The following is an 18,931-nucleotide window of genomic DNA, read 5'->3' as shown; positions in this document are numbered from 1 at the left end:
ATACAGGGTGTATTAATTATCTATTAGCCACTTTAAAATAATTCAGTCTTTCATTTGAAGAAAATAGTATTCATAAAATACCACAAAAAGTCTTGTGGCTGTAGTAGTATTGTGAAATAGAGGTAAACAAATCACAAAAAAAAACATTTATGCCATCATCTCGTTGGGCTTTCAGAAATTCAGTGAAGACCAGGCTACCAATTCAGACAACAATAAAATTTTCAAAGCAGCAAGAGACATGTAGAAAGGTACCGTCTTTCTTAAGCTTCGTTCATTGGTATATTGATAATTTTTACTTATGTACCGTCTCCGAGATTATGGAATAGGAGGCAAACTTTTGCAAGCAATTAAAGGTCTTTACATAGATAGTCAGGCAGCAGTTAGAGTTGACGGTAAATTGAGTTCATGGTTCAGAGTAGTTTCAGGGGCAAGACAAGGCTGCAACCTGTCTCCACTGTTGTTCATATTATTTATGGATCATATAATGAAAACAATAAACTGGCTGGGTGAGATTAAGATATGTGAACACAAAATAAGCAGTCTCGCATATGCAGATGACTTAGTTGTGATGGTAGATTCGATTGAAAGTTTGCAAAGTAATATTTCAGAGCTAGATCAGAAATGTAACGAATATGGTATGAAGATTAACATCTCCAAAACGAAAGTAATGGCAGTGGGAAAGAGAGATAAACGGATTGAGTGCCAAACAGGAGGAACAAAGTTAGAACAGGTGGACGGTTTCAAGTACTTAGGATGCATATTGTCACAGGATGGCAACATGGTGAAAGAACTGGAAGCGAGGTGTAGCAAAGGTAATGCAGTGAACGCTCAGCTACGATCTACTCTCTTCTGCAAGAAGGAAGTCAGTACCAAGACTAAGTTATCGGTGCACCGTTCAATCTTTCGACCAACTTTGTTGTATGGGAGCGAAAGCTGGGTGGATTCAGGTTACCTTATCAATAAGGTTGAGGTTACGGATATGAAAGTAGCTAGGATGATTGCAGGTACTAGTAGATGGGAACAATGGCAGGAGGGTGTCCACAATGAGGAAATCAAAGAAAATCTGGGAATGAACTCTATAGATGTAGCAGTCAGGGCGAACAGGATTAGATGGTGGGGTCATGTTACACGCATGGGAGAAGCAAGGTTACCCAAGAGACTCATGGATTCAGCAGTAGAGGGTAGGAGGAGTCGGGGCAGACCGAGGAGAAGGTACCTGGATTCGGTTAAGAATGATTTTGAAGTAATAGGTATAACATCAGAAAAGCCACCAATGTTAGCACTGAATAGGGGATCATGGAGGAATTTCATAAGGAGGACTATGCTCCAGACTGAACGCTGAAAGGCATAATCAGTCTTAAATGATGATGATGATGATGATGATGATGATGATGATGATGATGATGATGATGATGATGATGATGGCCCGTCTGATAGCAGCTGAATAAAACACAAATTTATTGCCAACGCGTTTCGCCTTTATTTTCTGCAAGGCATCATCAGTGGCCTGAAATATGTACATATGTTTGCTATTTAATTTACATTTTTGTCACTGTCCCTATAGTCATTGGTTTTGCTGCAAAATAGCACAAAAGGAATCGAATGCACAGAATACTAACAGAGTTTCAAGGTTAGGAACAGATTGACATTCTGTGGATACATCACAAGAAACAAAACAAAAAAATCAACATTGCCTTACTTTCTCTTCCTTTTTAACAATATCCAAAGATGCATGGCATCATCACATAGAAGCGATAATGCTGTAGCGCGCACAAATATCAGTCAGCTGCGAAAGTCGTGTCTCATTTTTGCTTTCACCGACCGAGGTGGCGTAGTGGTTAGCACACTGGACTCGAATTCGGGAGGACGACGGTTCAAATCCCCGTCGGGTCATACAGATTTAGTTTTTCGGTGATTTCCCAAAATCGCACGAGGCAAATGGCGGGGGTAGTTCCGTTGAAAAGGGCACGGCGTATTTTCTTCCTCATCCTTCCGTAATCCGAGGTCTTTCTGCCCCGTCTCTAATGACCTCGCTTTCGGCGGAACGTGAAATTCTAATCCACCCCTCCCGTTTTCCTTTCGTTGGGACTGAAGAAAATTGGCAGACAGAGCCAAGAGGCGATTACCCGTCCTTCAAATTAGCAGTGAGGACGTTTGCTGAATGTATGTCCACTATATGGCTCGTGAGAAACCAACCTCGTTCGCCCTATCTGAGTATTTCTTCCCCTAGCGACAGATCGTAAAACTGAGCAGCTTCGTGAGAAACCAACCTCGTTCGCCCTATCTGAGTATGTCTTCCCCCAGCGACAGATCGTAAAACTGAGCAGCTCGGGTCTGGGGAGTCCCACTCCTGACACACCGCCTCGCCGGCTGTCCCACTGCGGCTCAGCCAGTCTCCAGCAACCGCCGGTGGCACGGTCGAGACGGCAATAGAGAACCACTTTAGTCATTTTGATTCCGTAGTTTTGCAGAGGTGGGACAAAGTCTCGTTCGCCATCAGCACCAAGTTCTTGGGCCTGCAGTCCAGCACAGTTTATGTTTCGCTTAATTTTCTCAGCAATTCTCTAATATTACTTTGATTTTTGTGTGTTGAAAACAATATTTGCTTGTAATGTGAAACATGTTGTTATTACATGAAGAAAATTTGAAAACGTACTACCTGTTTTAAATACTAGGTAACAGGTTTTTAAATTTACAATAAATGAAATGAAATACAAAAATGTCCGTTTGCATATTTACCTTGGTGCAAGTAAGACCATTTCCTGTCCCAAGGTACAAGGGATCCCATATGATAGTTTTTAGGAAGGGACCTAGACGCGGGCGTGTGGAACATTTTTAATGTCTTGGAAACCGAACGGCGACTAGTAATTGGCCGTAAGGAGGTTTCAGCTCTGACTCTGTTAAAAACCTGCGTAATACCCACGTTTTAATCATTTTCTTGAAGGAAAAATACCTGACTATTATATTTTCTACTTTCCCAGAGAACTTGGGGGGAGTCCCGTGCGCAGGTATGGCTGTACGAGCTTGCACGACCTAATGAATGTCTGTCTTCTTGGACGCTAGTCGCCAAGCCCGTTGAGATCTGCATGGCGTTGTGTAGGGTATATAGCCATCCTGAACCAACCGGCTCCGTTACCGCATGACATCATACTACTAATATCCTAGACTACAGTAATCTTAAGGGTGGAGTTCTGTCACTTACAGAGTACTGCTCGTGTAAATGCCACGGTGACAGAAATGAGATGAGAACAGGCGTACATATCCCATCTTTGTTGTTTACCACACTTCACTAGCAGTATCCATAGCACTATCTTCCACTACGGTGCCGAGACGTTCATCACTTTCGAGAGCGAGTTGCTTGACAGGTTTTATATATCTATTACTTAAGAAAGATTGGCGTCAGTTCTGTGGGATTTGAATGGGAAAGATATGGCGGCAGATGAAGCAGAACAAATCAATTCTTCCTGCAATTTATTCCTATTGTACAGATAAGAGAAATAGCTATATTTCAGCAGTCTTAGTATATATCCTTATTCTCCATATCGTCGTAGAAATTGCCCCCTATTAGCAATTTTATGCACATGATCGCTGGGGATGCCTATTAAGAGGGGTTGATTAGTTGTAAATCCTTTTCACTTCAGCACCGTGCTCCTTCTTTCGAATTTTTCTCAGTATACATTTACGTAGCTATGTACTTCAGGAAACACCATCACCTGTATTTGAGTTTTATCCCTCTTACAGATCTTTTAGTAAACTCAACAGTGCTAATAACAAGCTTACACACCGAGCGAGGTGACGCAGTCGTTAGCACACTGGACTCGCATTCGGGAGGACGAGGGTTGAATCCCGCGTCCGGCCATCCTGGTTTAGGTTTTCCGTGATTTTCCTAAATCGCCTCAGGCAAATACCGGGATGGTTCCTTTGAAAAGGCACGGCCGACTTCCTTCCCTATCCGAATAGACCGATGGTTTCGTCCCCCCAAATCAACCCCAAGCTCATACGCCTGCTCACGAACTCATTTCTCGCAATAACTTTACAAGCTTGCAGTGTGCGATGGCGATGCTCTACTTGTAAAAGGTATAATGCTGTACCTAGTCACACGGCTTTTTCTTCCGCTAGTGCCATAAGCATAGTGAATTCTGACTAGTAATTATTTCTTAGATTAACTGCTGGCAACTGATCCTAAATTTCAGTTTTTAGCGTTCATTCTCTTTAGAAACGAAAGCTTACAGAAAAAGTAACAATATTTATTCTGCTCACGCGACAGCCGATACGTGTTTTTTCTTCGTAGTTACTTGATAAACGACCTTCAGCTTCATAATCGTCCATAGATAAGGACAGACGAAAGACACTCGAGTCGCCTTTAATCACGTGCGAATAACTTTTGTCTTCCCTACACACATAAACACAGGCAGTTATGTGAGTATAGTTTGAGGAACCCAGCATAGCTTTCTCTGTTACCTCTCGCATTCCTGTTAGAGACAAATCTGCTGATCCTTCCTCTTGTGCGACTCAGTGAAACACGGTTAATTTGTTTCATTGATTGCTAGCAGCAGACTAGAAATTACGGATCATCCGCGATCGCGGAACTTTTGTAGTGTGATGTTTGGGTTTACAGAACAACCTGCAGTTTCAGTGACCACTGCGAACTTACTCGTAGCGTCTGTAAAGTCAAAACTCAGTGTTGACGTCGTGGGGAAGAGTAATTTCCTAGTCTTCAAAGATGTTTTTGTTCAAGAATTTTTTAAATTTTATTTTTCTAGTAGTCATTGCAGTTGGAGTATTAGCTCAGTTTTGACAAGGACTTTAGGACAATGTCAACCGTTATGTTATTGACCACCCCCGCAGATACCTAAAACGATCGGGGAGAGAGAGAGAGAGAGAGAGAGAGAGAGAGAGAGAGAGAGAGAGAGAGAGAGAATCGTAGGTTATGTCGTTGCGACTGTAATTTGAATCTAGTCCTCTCAGACGAGTCCAGTTCTTCACTGCCAAACCAAAGCATCCGCTCCCTGAAAGTCATTATCCAGACTCGAGTGAGACACTGTAGCAGCAGTAATTCGTCCATTGAGTGAAAATTCTGTCTTAGTTTCGGGCACGAGAGATGTGCTGTTTCTTTTAGTCGTGGAGAACGCCGTCGCGAAAATTTTCTTACTCTCTGAATTAAAAAAAAGCTGCTTTGCTAGGGTTTAACGTACGGTACCTCCGGACAACGAAACGTCATTAAAGGGAGGGGCCGGGAATTATAGATATCCCCTAAATCATCGATGGTACGGCCTAAGTCCGTTTCATTTGGAATAGAAGCCCTTCCCATCCATTTGTGAGAACGGTTTCTTAAGCACTGCTACTTGTCTTATAAGCAGACAATAACTGGAGAGTGCCAAATGCTACTTTCTCACCACTGAATGTAACAAGATAGTGCCATTTGTTCAGCGCTTATGTACAAAGAGCATCCATTTACTACCATGTAGTCAAATCTTATTTATTGCATCCGGCTTAATCAAGAATTTTTACAAGGCTTAAAAACCTACATTTTACCTTTGCCTTATTCAGCAACTGTTCGCGAGGGAAACCGAATAGCATCCTTTCCCTAAAGACTAATATTTAGGGACATGTTTGCGGGAATGCATCCACACATGTACTCGCACCTTAGATCGGTTAACGCATTAGACAGCCAGGCTGCGGCAGCCGCAATTTTGAGCAGCCAGCTGACGGCCAGTCGTGACGAATTGGCCGAGCGAGATGGACGTGGCAGACGCGATAACTGTTCACCTTTGTCTCAGAAGAAACGCAGAGCCAAACAGAGATGAATCATCCTCTACTGTTGGAGCGGCACACAAAGGGTTTATTTAAAAATTACTTCTAGGATCTTCGAAACTATCCAGATCGTTTTTTTAACTGTATAAGAGTGTCAGTGGAATCTTTGGATAACCTTCTGGAAAATACAAGAAATTCCATAACGGGTACTGATACTCGTATGCGAGCTTGTGTAACCCCGGAAGGACAATTTTTTGATTACTTTGAGGTGAGTTCATAAACAAATATGATAGTTCATTTTTAATATTATTTGAAAATAATTGGCCAGGGGTTAAAACTATGTCACAATTTACTTATTTCTTTTTAGAGAAGAAAAAATAGTACTCGCTTTTTCCAAATCCTGCAGCAACTATCAACATCAAAGATTTACGTCGCTGACTATTAATGGTCGCTCGGATTAGAAAATGTAAAATTAAAAAACTGCGCCGGCCCGAGTGGCCGTGCGGTTCTAGGCGCTACAGTCTGGAATCGAGCGACCGCTACGGTCGCAGGTTCCAATTCTGCCTCGGGCATGGATGTGTGTGATGTCCTTAGGTTAGTTAGGTTTAATTAGTTCTAAGTTCTAGGCGACTGATGACCTCAGAAGTTAAGTCGCATAGTGCTCAGAGCCATTTGAACCATTTTTGCTAAAAAACTTCAAAGCAGTAAAACGCCAAATTTGTGTGAAAAATTATTGAATTATCATCGGTTTGTCCCGTGGCCCTTCGATTACAATGTTACAAATTTGAAGGAACTGAAACCGGACGAAGTCAGAAGACAGAAGTGATAGTTTGAAAATATTACAACGTGTATGATGATTTGACATTATTATTTTAGTTTCATATGCTAAATTATAACAACATTTGGAAAGAATATTTAATATTAAAGTTGTTGTTGTACTGATGACTGGAACAGATAAATTATTTCAGAATTCTGAGTTGACACAGTTGAGTTAGTGGGCGACGACAGCTCTTCGTATTCGGGGGCAGTGTCTTATCTGTATGTAATAGGCGTAGAATAATCATGGCAGACTTTCCTTCTGCCCTTTGCTGAAGTCTGCTTGACCATCATTTGGCTGTAGTACGCATCCATGCTGAAACTGCTGTCTACTCGAGGCTTCTGGTTCATACCTACGGCTATATGCTCCAGCCACTGTTGTTTCTGACGCATAATCAGAATAGCCTTGGTGATGAAAGCATTTGTGCTCTTTTTATGATGTCAATCTCCATTTTAGCACTAATCTTGCGTTGTTCCGGAATCTTTTTCATGTCTTCTAGTAATGAAAGCAGAAATAGTCTATCTGAATCAGATTCTTGGTTCCTTTCACGCTCCTCCCTCAGTGCGATACTCTGTTGTAGTACATCAGTCAATCCGTCGTCGTTATTTTTCTGCTTCTTTCTGGGAAGAAGTGAAGGGCTTAGTACGCCACATACCCCATAGTTACCTTCAGCAACGTCAGTTTCATCCAGGCTACTTTGAGTTGTAGTGTCTACAACAGTTTCCATAAAAAGCTGCAATTGCTCGAAATACACGTAAGGGCTTTTGCGCAAAGCTCTTGATCCACTTTTGGCACCTGCTCTGCGTTTTAATTCCCTGCTGAAACTTGTCCTAATATTCCACTTTTCTGTAGAGATTTGCCTGCAAAAAAAGTCTTCGTTAGCGGCGCCGATGGGGTAACATTAGGGATGTTAATAATGTTAAAAAATTCCTGGCAAAAATGCGTGGATTTAATTTTTTCATATGAACATATATTTCGTTACAGATATCTGGCTACAGGATGTATTGTGGCAACACTGAGTCAATTTTCGGATCAGATGTACTGCTGTCCAAGAAGTCATATATGAAACTTGCTTGGCGATTTGGGACAAAATGAGACAGACGGCGTTTCCAGAATTAAATGATGAAAGATGGATGGAAATAGCAAATGGATTTAATAGATATGCAAACTTTCCCAATTGTATCGGTGCCATCGACGGGAAACATATCAGAGTAATAAAACCCCGTCATTCGGATTCACTTTACTATAATTAGAAAAATTATTTTTCGATCGTTTTACTTGCTTTATTTGATGCAGATTATAAATTCACTTACATTGATGTTGGAGCATATGGAAAATGTAGTGACTCTTCTATTTTTAAGAAATCAGTTCTGTGTGAAAAACTCCTAAATAAAAATTTGCAATTACGGTACCAGAGAAAAGCTCGAGATCAAACAATGGAATACCGATGCCGTACGTCATTGTCGGAGATGGGGCGTTTGGTAGTCTGAAAATTTAATGCGTCCTTATGGGAGGAAGGAGTTTAACAGACAAAAAAAGAATCTGTAACTACCGACTGTCTCGGGCTAGGCGATTTATAGAATGCACGTTTGGCATTCTGGCAAATAAATGGAGAATTTTTCATCGCCCTATGGATGTTTGGGAACAATTTGCAATTGCCATAATAAATGCATGCTGTTTTTTACATAATTATGTGCGAGAAAGAGATGGCTACAAATTTGAAGATACACTGTACGTCCCTCCAGAACTGGAAATTTCCCCAGGTCCTACAAGAGCAGGGTGCCGTTCATCATCATCAGCATAGAGAGATTTATTTGCGAATTATTTTAAAAATGGAAATCCGCTGGAATGGCAAAACAGAATTGCATTGGGGTAATAATTATATGTGTTAATTGAATTGTGGATGTGACTATTACTGCTTTCATGTGAATTGTGTGTTAGTATTAAGTGTACAATGATACCCTCTTCTTGATTATTGTACCTATAACCATTTTTATTATGTAATAAATAATAAATGACTTACCGAATTAATTCTTTTCATTTTCCGTCATATTCCCCTCACACATTATATTTGTGATTTCCTCCCATCTTCTACTCTTAACGTCACCGTCACTGTACTACTCACAAGATACGTCCCAGATTGCTCTTCGTCTTTCAATTTCTTGAATAAATTTCTCGGTGTCGAAAGCCATCGCGACTTTTGGCTCGAGGTGCAGAGAAGGTGTGGCTGCTCGGACAAGTGCGCGGAGACTGAGGCAACCACACACGCTCTTTGTGGGACCCGCAGCTCGCCACTGCTACGCGCAGCCGCCTGGCTGCCGTGCAGTCGCCCGTGTTGTGTTGGCTGCCGCGGCCACAAAATCCTGGCTGCCCAGTGCGCTGCCTGCAATCAACTGTTACTGTTTTATTGGCTGCCGCAGCCTGGCTGCCTAGTGCGTTACCGGCCTTGCAGGGTACTGCGGAGGGTACCACTACCATTTCCCCCTTTCCATATGAAAATCCAGTGTGGTAAGAACTGCTGGGAAACGTGTGCATGAGCCTAATTTTTCAGATTTTCGTCCCGTGGTCATTTCGCCAGACGTACACGGAAGAATTGTGTTGCCAGACTTTTTATGGACGTTCTCGGATTTTCAGCTGTAAAAACTGGTCTGTGATGACTGCCTCTCTAACGTTCAACACTGGTATTGTTGAGCATCTGTTCAACACTAGCCGCTTCCTGTGACGCATACATTCTATTATTTGGCGGTTCTTAGATGATTCCTGTGATTTGGGGAAAGACATTGCTGTTTATGTTAGCCTTTCTGATAAATACAAGCGTAATGTAACTGGCACTGGATATCAGATTCGCCGATATTAGACACGAGACTCTACGGGCGTTCTCTTGGGCGCAGACGCGCATACTGTACGAAGAGACTTGTTTCACAATTCTCTCATCACCCGAGCTGTGAATAAAGAAAGAACACATTATATACTGTCGCAGATAAAATTGGAACCCTTTGTAGAACAGCTATGCATATTGATTGAGAACAACTTCAGTCATAAATCTAATTTCAAGTAGTATAAACTGCACAGTAGGAATTCAGCACGATGCAACTAATTTCCTCTTTTCCGAAAAAGCAACACCACGAGAGATGTGATCACGCTTTAATGACGGCACGGTTTTTACCTCCACCACTGACTTGAAGTCGTGCGCAAGCATTGAAAAATCACACGTTTATGCACTTGGCATTAAATTATCAGAAAACTTGCTTAACTGTGTTAGTGTATGTGCAGAGAGGGCCATTATACGTTATTGAGCTAGACAACATTTCCGCACCTAGGTGCCTTACAACCTATTTCCTAAATAATTAATGTTCCTGATCTTTTATCAACTTATGGGATGTATTTTTGCAGAACAGTTACGAAAATTGTAAGGAGGATCATCAAGCAAAAACTCTCAAATATTCTCAGGGCAAACAAACTCCGAGTAACTAACACCTCTTGTCTTAAGTTTTATCTATAAGCTGAATATTGCAAGCTGGTCTGTCACATCATTTTTAACATCCAAGAAATTGACAATAAGTGAAAAATGTAACAATCAGGACTGCACCTTTTAAATTGCCTCCAGTATTTTTGAAGTCCTGCCAAGGCAAGCACTGTACTGGTATGTAATTTTAATGACCCAGATTTTTTAAAATAAAATAAAAAATGCTTCAATCACAGTAGCAACATGTAGATCAGTTTAGACTAAAGTAAAGGAACCCCACCTGGAAGCTAGGTAAAATCTACTTACAGAAAATTTAGAAAAACTGGATCTAATTTTAGATTGTAGCTGATAAGATACATGGTTCACCTCCCCAGGAGAAATTGGAACTGGGCAAACTGTGAGCAGACTGATCATAGTAGATGGGGGTAATGGACATTAATTACATTAATATTTCTTCCATAGATCATGAACATGACAAATTGTAAAGATGTGAAACATGTCAGTTTAAACTAAGTTCATTACACTTCTCTTGTACAGTTAACACTTCATATTCAAAATTTCATCTGTTGAGTGGAAGGAGTTGTCATTCAGGAATTCTTTTCCTTTGTTTTTAAATGTTGATTGGCTATGTGTCAGACTTTTAATGCTAATTGGCAAATGACCAAAGATTTTTGTGGCAGCATAATTCACCCCTTTCTGCGCTAAAGTCAGATTTAACCCACAATAGTAAAGATCATACTTTCTTCTAGTGTTGTAACTACACACTTTGCTATTATTTTTTAGTTGGGATGGGTTATTAACAACAAATTTCGTAAGTGAATATATGTGTTGCGAAGGTACTGTGAATATATGCCTGCAAGGTGATCTTCGGTGGGCTCCAGCTATTATTCTGATTACACACTTTTGTTCAAGGAATACTTTTTATCTTAATGATGAATTACCCCAAAATATGATGCAATGTGAAAGCAGTGAATGAAAATAGGCATAGTAGGGTAATTTACTGATATGTTCATCACCAAAAATTTGCAATAACTCTACTATCGTAAATATTTGTCCATTTCAGCAGATCATCAATGTGTTTCTTCTAATTCAGTTTCTCATCAGTGCACACACCCAGAAATTTTGAATATTCTGCCTTAGCAACAGACTCTTATTCATAGTCTATATTTATCAATGGTATTATACCATTTACTGTACAGAACTGTATATACTCTGTTTTTTCAAAATTTAGGGAGAGACCATTTGCAGATAACCACTTAATAATTTTCTTAAAGACATTATTTACAATTTCCTCAGCTGATTCTTGCTTCTTGGGTGTGAATACTATACTTGTATCATCAGCAAAAGAACTAGCTTTGCATCTTCATGAACATAGAGTGGAAAGTCATTAATATATATTAGTAACAATAAGGGACTGTAGACTGAATCGTGTGGGACAACATTCTTGATAACTTCCCAGATAGAGGACTCTGCTGATTTTTACAGACTATCTGTACTGTTAATTTCAACCTTCTGCATTCGTCTAGTTTAATATGAATTAAACCATTTCTGCACTGCCCCACTCATATCACACTACATAGCTTATCTAGAAGATTTCATGAGTCACACAGTCAAAAGCCTCTGAGAGATCTCAAAATATCCCAATTGATGATGATTGGTTATTCAGGGCATTTAATATTTGATCAGTGAAAGCATATATAGCATTTTCTTTTGAAAAGCCTTTCTGAAAACCAAATTGACATTTTTACAAATATGTGAAGCTACTCTTGAATACATTGCGTTTTCAAGAATTTTGGGTAAAGCTGTCAGGAGTGAGATTGGGTAGTAGTTGTTAGCATCAGACCTGTCCGCTTTTTATGCAATATTTTAGACTATCTGGAAAAGTGCCCTATATCAGTGAGCTACTAAATACGTGGCTGGGTATCCAACTTATCTATTGGGAATAAGCTTTTAGTGCTCTGTAGGAAATGCCATCAATTACATGTGAACTTTTACTTTTGAGTGGCTCTTTTTTCCTAATTTCAGTAGGAGAGGCGGTTTGAATTTCAGTTTTGTCAAATTGTATATGTATTGCCCCTTCCATATACAGCCTTGCATTTTCTAATGAATGGCTGGATTCTATTTTCTCCACAACACTTTAAAAATGATTATTAAAAATATTTTCAACTTCTGACTTGTTGTTAACTAACTTTTCATTGAGTCTGATAGAAATACAGTCTTCCTGTGGTCTTGGTTACCCTGTTTTCCTTTTAACAATATTCCAAATGGTTTTAATTTTATTATCAGATGTGCTAATCTCAAACATAATGAACATACTTCTGGACCAGTGCAGTAGTTCTTATCATGTCTGACTGTTTCTGGATCATTACTCCTTCTAGCTCTAAGATACATTCCCTTTTCTGTTTTCAAGATATTTTATGCCTTTAGTAAGCCATGGCTTTTTACATGGTTTCTTACAATTAAATTTCACTGTTTTCATACAGAAACTGTTTTCAAATATACTCACAAAGGTATCGTGAAATAGGTTAAACTTCCAATTAGCATCAGGTTCGCTATAGACATCATCCCAGTCTAACACACCATTTTGGAGTACTGTTTTGTATTACTATATGGAGCTAGGTCATATACTGTAACTAGCTGCATGCCATGATCAGACAGACCATTCTTAACAGGAAAAAATTTTATTGGTTAAATTTATCTTGAAACTTCCTGGCAGATTGAAACTGTGTGCCAGACCGAGACTTGAACTTGGGACCTCATTCTGGAAATTTATCGTGGTCTGTAAAAACATTGTTTATCTGTGTTACTTTCCTGTACCACTCGAGTAGGAAAATCAATAATTGATGTCAAATTGAAAGAACCAAGTAATACTTCAGGGTCATGCTTTGTATCGGACTCTTTCAGAAAATCTGCGTTGAAATCCTCACAAGCAATTATTTATTTCCCTCTGTCTGACGGATACCACAATAAAGAATTCAAGTTTTCAAAAATAGCTGAAAATTTTCCAGTGGGTACCTATACACATCTACAATTATAAAAGTACCATTATTTACTTTAAACACACATGTACATGCTTCTGTATGTTGCAGTACACAAAATTTTTTAGTTTCTACATTTTTCACACTATGACATTTTAACATACATAGCAATCCACCTCTCTCCCTAGTGTCTCTACTTACATGTGCTGAAAGCTTGTATCCACCTACATTTTACATTGGATGTACAAATGGGGTAAAAAGTGGAGACTTTGGCAGTGTTACCAAACAAATTTTTCAATTACAAGTTGTAGCAACATTGTTGAAGACATACATGTAACCACTGATAGAGTATATTGAGTCAGACTACTGACGTTCAACTAGGGCTGAAGTTCTCAGGATTTGCTTTGTATGGTGTAATCTTCTGTAACATATTAATTTTGTCTTCACTGTTAATTACAAGTATAATGTGTGTTACTTATTATATTATATATAACATTAAATTTCAGGAAAGTCTTGGAGGAAATTCACGCACAGCAATGTTGGCTACTATCAGCCCTGCCAGTGTTCATGCGGAAGAAACATTGGCAACATTGCGTTACGCTTGCCAGGCAAGAACCATCGTCAACAGAGTTCGTATCAATGAGGAGCCAAGAGATCGTGTAATCAGGTTAGCTGTCCGATTTTGTATTCAATCAGTTGCCTTGGCATTTATACACTATTTACCTGCCACCGGCTGTACTAAGCTTTAGCCATTAGGTTGCCTGTTGGGAAGAATTGAGATTGTATTCTGGGTTAAGTCTTCATTGCTGCTGTCATCCTTAGCCTGCAACACTTTGTCCTGAGTGACTAGTGTAATATATTGCAGAATGAACAACTGCTAGTGTAATATTTGTATGTAGATTTACTGAAAAGCTATGAGTGTGTCAAAGTGTCTTGCATACATGTCCTTAATTTAAAACATTAAATAGCATTTCTGCTACATGTTCTTAAAGTATTAATTGTTTTACTTGGGATTACTTTAAGGTAGAACAGCATTCCATTACAATAGCAGTAATTAATGTTCTGCTTAAGTTGCTAATGATTTAGTGCCACAACCAGTTTTGATTAGTGAGGTAGTAATCGTGTGTCTGTGAAATTTTAGTATGAGCCTTAAGAATGAGTATCTTATGTAGAATTGTTATTTCCATTGTTTTCAAAGTATATTTCTCATTCATCTCTAGAACTATACAAAGATTCAAACGAATCCTCAAATACATATACAATTTGGCCTCTGTTGTTAGTTACCGATTCATGCTAATGACGGTTGAGTTCTGTCCATTGTTTTTGTTCTGTGTTCTTCACTCTCTTATTGTTTTAATTGTTATTCTAACAAAATAATTATTATATTTACTTTCATCATCTCAGACATTTTCAAATAAATTTGTTTAGTCAAACATATTCTATAATATTAATATTGTCTTGTTCATCTTGAGCTCCCAAGCACATTGTTGTCAATATTGATAAGAAACTACCACAGCTGTATTGATATACATTTAATATGTCACAGCCAGTTTTGGTTGTAAGAAGATCGTCAGGCTACACTGCCAACAGCCTTCAAAAGAAATCCCAACTGACACTATGACTTAAAAAGTCTTAGTTCTATTATGTAATGTTAAAGGCAAACCTTGAACGTGTCAGTCATATAAATACTCTGTTGCCTGCCTAGCAGAAGCTGAGTCTGATGTACACAGCATACAAATCGCCTGAATTCACTGGTTGTTGTGCTTCTGCTACGCAGTTGACAACATGCTTCATATGATTGTCATGTTCCATGGTCTGTTGCATCATATATCTAAGACTTTCAAGTCATGATATTGGCAGACCTTTGTGGAGATTTCTGTTGGTATTGTAACCTGATGGCAATCTTTTAAATGGAATTGTTTGTGACATAAGCAGTATGTATCAATACAGCGATGCTGTGTTGATTTCTTACTAACATTATTCCTATTGCCATTTTCTTGAAACTCTCTTTGTTTCATTTTTGCTTTGCGCCAGCCGAGTACCTTTATCATTTTTTAAATGAGAGAGGTGGCACTGTGGTTAAGGTGAAAATAACTATTCCATGATTGAATTCTAAAAATTTTCTTACTATGTATTTTCACATTTAACATCTTCAAATATTGTCTGTTTTATCCGTTAACTCTCCTACAGACTTGTGTGTTCTTATTTTGCTCCATTAATGATGTCATTAAAAATTATTTTATCACCTCAGTGGCTTTTATGTTCATTATTTCCAAATCATTCTGAATACTTTGCATTTTAGCTTGTCACATCAGTTGTCAAAATCCACACAACAGTACACTGGTCTCTGAACACATTGCATCAGGTGAGCGAATTAAAGTTTACAGTAATGCATCACCCAAAGTGTGACTGTTATGTAACATCCACATTAATCGACTTTGACAAGTGAACCATGACAATGGCAATACTGACATTAGGTATGCGTCTTGTAAACTTTCGATGTGGTCACTGGAAGCGACTGCCAGCAACATGGTCAGAGAATTTAAAAATTTGTTATTTCTAAGTTCTCCCCAAACCCTTTCTTGTTTTCGAGAGGTTGTTCATACTCTTTCCCAGTGTTTAACTTTTGAGGTTCTTCACAGCATCCTCCACTGTAAGTTACAGTTGTCTTGCTCACTTTCAGCAAAGATTGTCCTTTGATAGTTGCTGCATACACCTGTGAGTGTTACTTCACATTCAACTGTACAATCACAAAATATGGTGACATGATTCAGGGGAAATGTTGACTGACATATGAGGGCATGTCGAAAAGCAGTGCCTCTGAATTTTTTATTCTGTTCTCAATACGCTGATGCAAGTTGCAACCTTCTGGCTCTGGAGGGTTCCGAATTTGTAGTGTGTAACGTGGCCATTTGTAAATTACTGCGTTGGCATGTGAGAGAGCCTCAGAAAACTGAAAGCATTAATTCAAAGTGTTCATACACACATGGAGCACCCCCTCCTTCAGCATCACAATGCCAGACCACACGTGAATGCTGTGATGTCTGCAACACTCATACACCTTGGTTTCACTGTTACCCATAATCCTGCATGCTGTTCCAAATTGACCCCATCTGATTTTAATTTGTTTCCAAAACTTAAAGAATACCTTTGAGAACTTCAGTCTGATAGTGGTGAATTGGTGCCACCAGAGGTGAAGTTATAGCTTGCTCAACAAAGTCAAACATCCTACAGTGACGGTATCACCAAACTGGTCTCTTGCTGGGTGAAATGTGTTAGATGTCAGGGTAACTATGTTGAGAAATAAATGTGTAGATACCAAGAATAAAGTTGTAGATTGTTAGTAAAGTTTGTTTCATTTACAAAGCTTTAAGAGTTTTCACATAAAAATTCAGAGGCGTTACGTCTCAGCATGGCCTCGTACTTGTGCTATTGTCATGCACCATGTCACAGTCTTCTGTTTCAAAATATAAATACATAGACATTTAGAGTCATTTGTTCAGAATGTAAGGTGAAGTTTTATAATAAGACAGGCGATAGATTTAAACAAAGGCACGTTACATTCCTTGTTGTCACCTTACGTAAGTCGTTACCTTCTGATATCTCCTATGTGCTCTTGTGTATTCTTGATGCAGCCTCTGCGACATTGAAATCTGTCTGGTCATCTGCAGTTTTCATGTACGTTCTCATACCTCATAATTTGTATTTGTTATCATGTTAATAATAATTCTATTTTGTTGTTTAAATTATGTGTGAACTTGTGCGCCACCTGGCAATTTATGATTGATGCTGACAAGGGCACAGAGCAGTCAATGTTCTAATGGCTTCAAATGGCAACAGACGTGCTTGACCAACTTTGTTGACTTAAAAGTCATAACAAATTACAGTTCATAAAGAGGATGTGTAAACTTTGCCTTCTGGTGTACTTGCTAATAATTGTGGTATGTTTCCTTACATCTTACATTTCTGATGTGTATTTTTAAATTAATTTGTGTTTTAACTCATCCAGTGCTTTTATTTTCAATGAAAGAATGAGGCCCGCCCCTCTTGCGAGTTCAGAATTGTGGTCAGTGACTTTATTGATATAACATACATTGTATTGTAACCTGGTTCGTTAGTGAGCATTGGTATGTTTTAGCTATTCATGTTTGCCTATTTCTATGTGGTCTTAAAATTTTTTACAGTTCACATTGACCTGATAGGTGTTTTTCATTATTTACATAGTACATGTTGGGACTGTCAGAGGATGACATTGTAGTCTTCAGTGTACATTGACACAGTGTTTTTACCATGAGTGGTTTGTTATCATTATTCAGTGTTCATTACCTTGAAATAACATATGTTCTTGAAGTTTGTTTAAGTCAGATTAAGGCAATTTTCTGTTTTTTCTTACTTTTATAGTTCTGAAGGTAGTTGTTAGCAACTAAAACTATTATTCAATTTTAATGTAATGAATTTTTTAAGCCAAGATGAAAAAGATTTTAGAAAACTTTTAAAAAAGTCTTATAAATGTTTATAAATTTGGCAGCCCTAATAACTGTACATAAATTTCAGTAAATGGTATTTCTTGGCTTTTATTTAACTTATTCCTTCTGTTCTCAATTTCTAGGCACCTTCGTGAGGAGGTTGAGCGGCTGCGTACCTCAAGAGGAGATTGCGAACATCAGAGGCATATGAGTATGCCTCTTTCTCCACTAGATGATAAACAATGTCTTGAAGATGACACATGTGAAATCAGTCAGAAGGAAGAATTGAAGAAGTTGAAAGAACAACTACTTCTGAGCAAGGAGGAATTTGCTGAAACCCAAAGGTAACTCAAGATAAATAGAAGCTTTCTGAGGAATTTCAGTGATTTATTTTAATAAGCAACTTTAGGTGTCATTTGCTGAAGCATATTTTGTCAGATGTAAAATAAGGGTTATTTGTTAATGTATAAGTACATGAACAGAAAAATAATGTGTGTTGGACTTTTTCAGGCGTTGGTCTGAGCGGTTGGAGCAAGCAGAAAATATCAAGAAAGTCGAACTAACTTACTTACGACGTTGTGGAATAGCATTAAAGCTTGATATAGAAAAACAGGCATGTCTCATCAATCTAACACCAGATCCAGTCCTTTCCGGCACACTTATTTATCTTATTCCTCCTGGCCGTGTTAATATTGGACGTGAAGATCAAATTGATTCCAACACTGATATTGCCTTAAGTGGACCTCTTATTAAGGACAGCCACTGGTAAGAAAACTTTTAAAAGATAGGAGTTTCCTTACATCAGAAAATTAAAATTTTCTTTCCATTGTTTATCTTTAGTTTTAATGTGTTTATCAATGCAGTACAATTGAAAACAAGGCAGAAGGATTGACACTGATACCAGGAAATGGACCCTGTTTCATCAATGGTGTAGAAGTAACTGAAGAGCATTCCCTACATCATGGTGATCGGCTTGTCATTGGAGGGAACCATTATTTCAGAGTGAATAATCCAGAAGACCCAGATGCTTCAGAAAAAGGTGGTGAACCTGCTGACTACTGTTTTGCACATGAAGAAATCAGAACTGTCCAGGAGAACAGGTGACAGAAACATCAGCATTGTACATAATCTTGGCCACTCCTAAAATGTGAAGTTTCTTTCTTTCTTTCTTTCTTTCTTTTTCCATTGAAAACACCTTTGTATCACTTTACATACATAATGACAACACAAAACTATACAAGATTAGTGGTCACTCACTAGAACTCAGGATGCATGGTAGATTTAGGTCTATACTTTGTCTCTTCATAAAATGAATCTCTCTCTCTCTCTCTCTCTCTGGTGCCAATAATTAGCTTTCTGATGTTGCGTTTTCTCGCAGAATTGTGCTGCAGTCTGAATGTTCTTTGCTAGCCAGTTGTTCACATGTTATGGCTATTTACTTTGTACTTTA

At 38.7% G+C, this 18,931-nt stretch overlaps 1 protein-coding gene across 1 annotated transcript in view; it reads left to right on the top strand.

The window, feature by feature from the left end:
• Window positions 1-18,931, top strand: part of LOC126190690 (kinesin-like protein KIF14) — a 270,020-nt gene that overhangs the window by 148,034 nt on the left and 103,055 nt on the right. Inside the window, exons 8-11 of the mRNA XM_049931150.1 lie at window positions 13,522-13,682; window positions 17,625-17,825; window positions 17,992-18,246; window positions 18,345-18,581. Coding sequence (XP_049787107.1) covers window positions 13,522-13,682; window positions 17,625-17,825; window positions 17,992-18,246; window positions 18,345-18,581 — 854 coding nt within the window. The remainder of the gene's footprint in view (window positions 1-13,521; window positions 13,683-17,624; window positions 17,826-17,991; window positions 18,247-18,344; window positions 18,582-18,931) is intronic.

This window comes from Schistocerca cancellata, chromosome 6 (assembly GCF_023864275.1).
Source record: "Schistocerca cancellata isolate TAMUIC-IGC-003103 chromosome 6, iqSchCanc2.1, whole genome shotgun sequence".
Lineage (NCBI taxonomy): Eukaryota > Metazoa > Arthropoda > Insecta > Orthoptera > Acrididae > Schistocerca > Schistocerca cancellata.
Note: the sequence above shows the minus strand (reverse complement) of the source record. Positions and strands in the feature narration are given on the sequence as shown.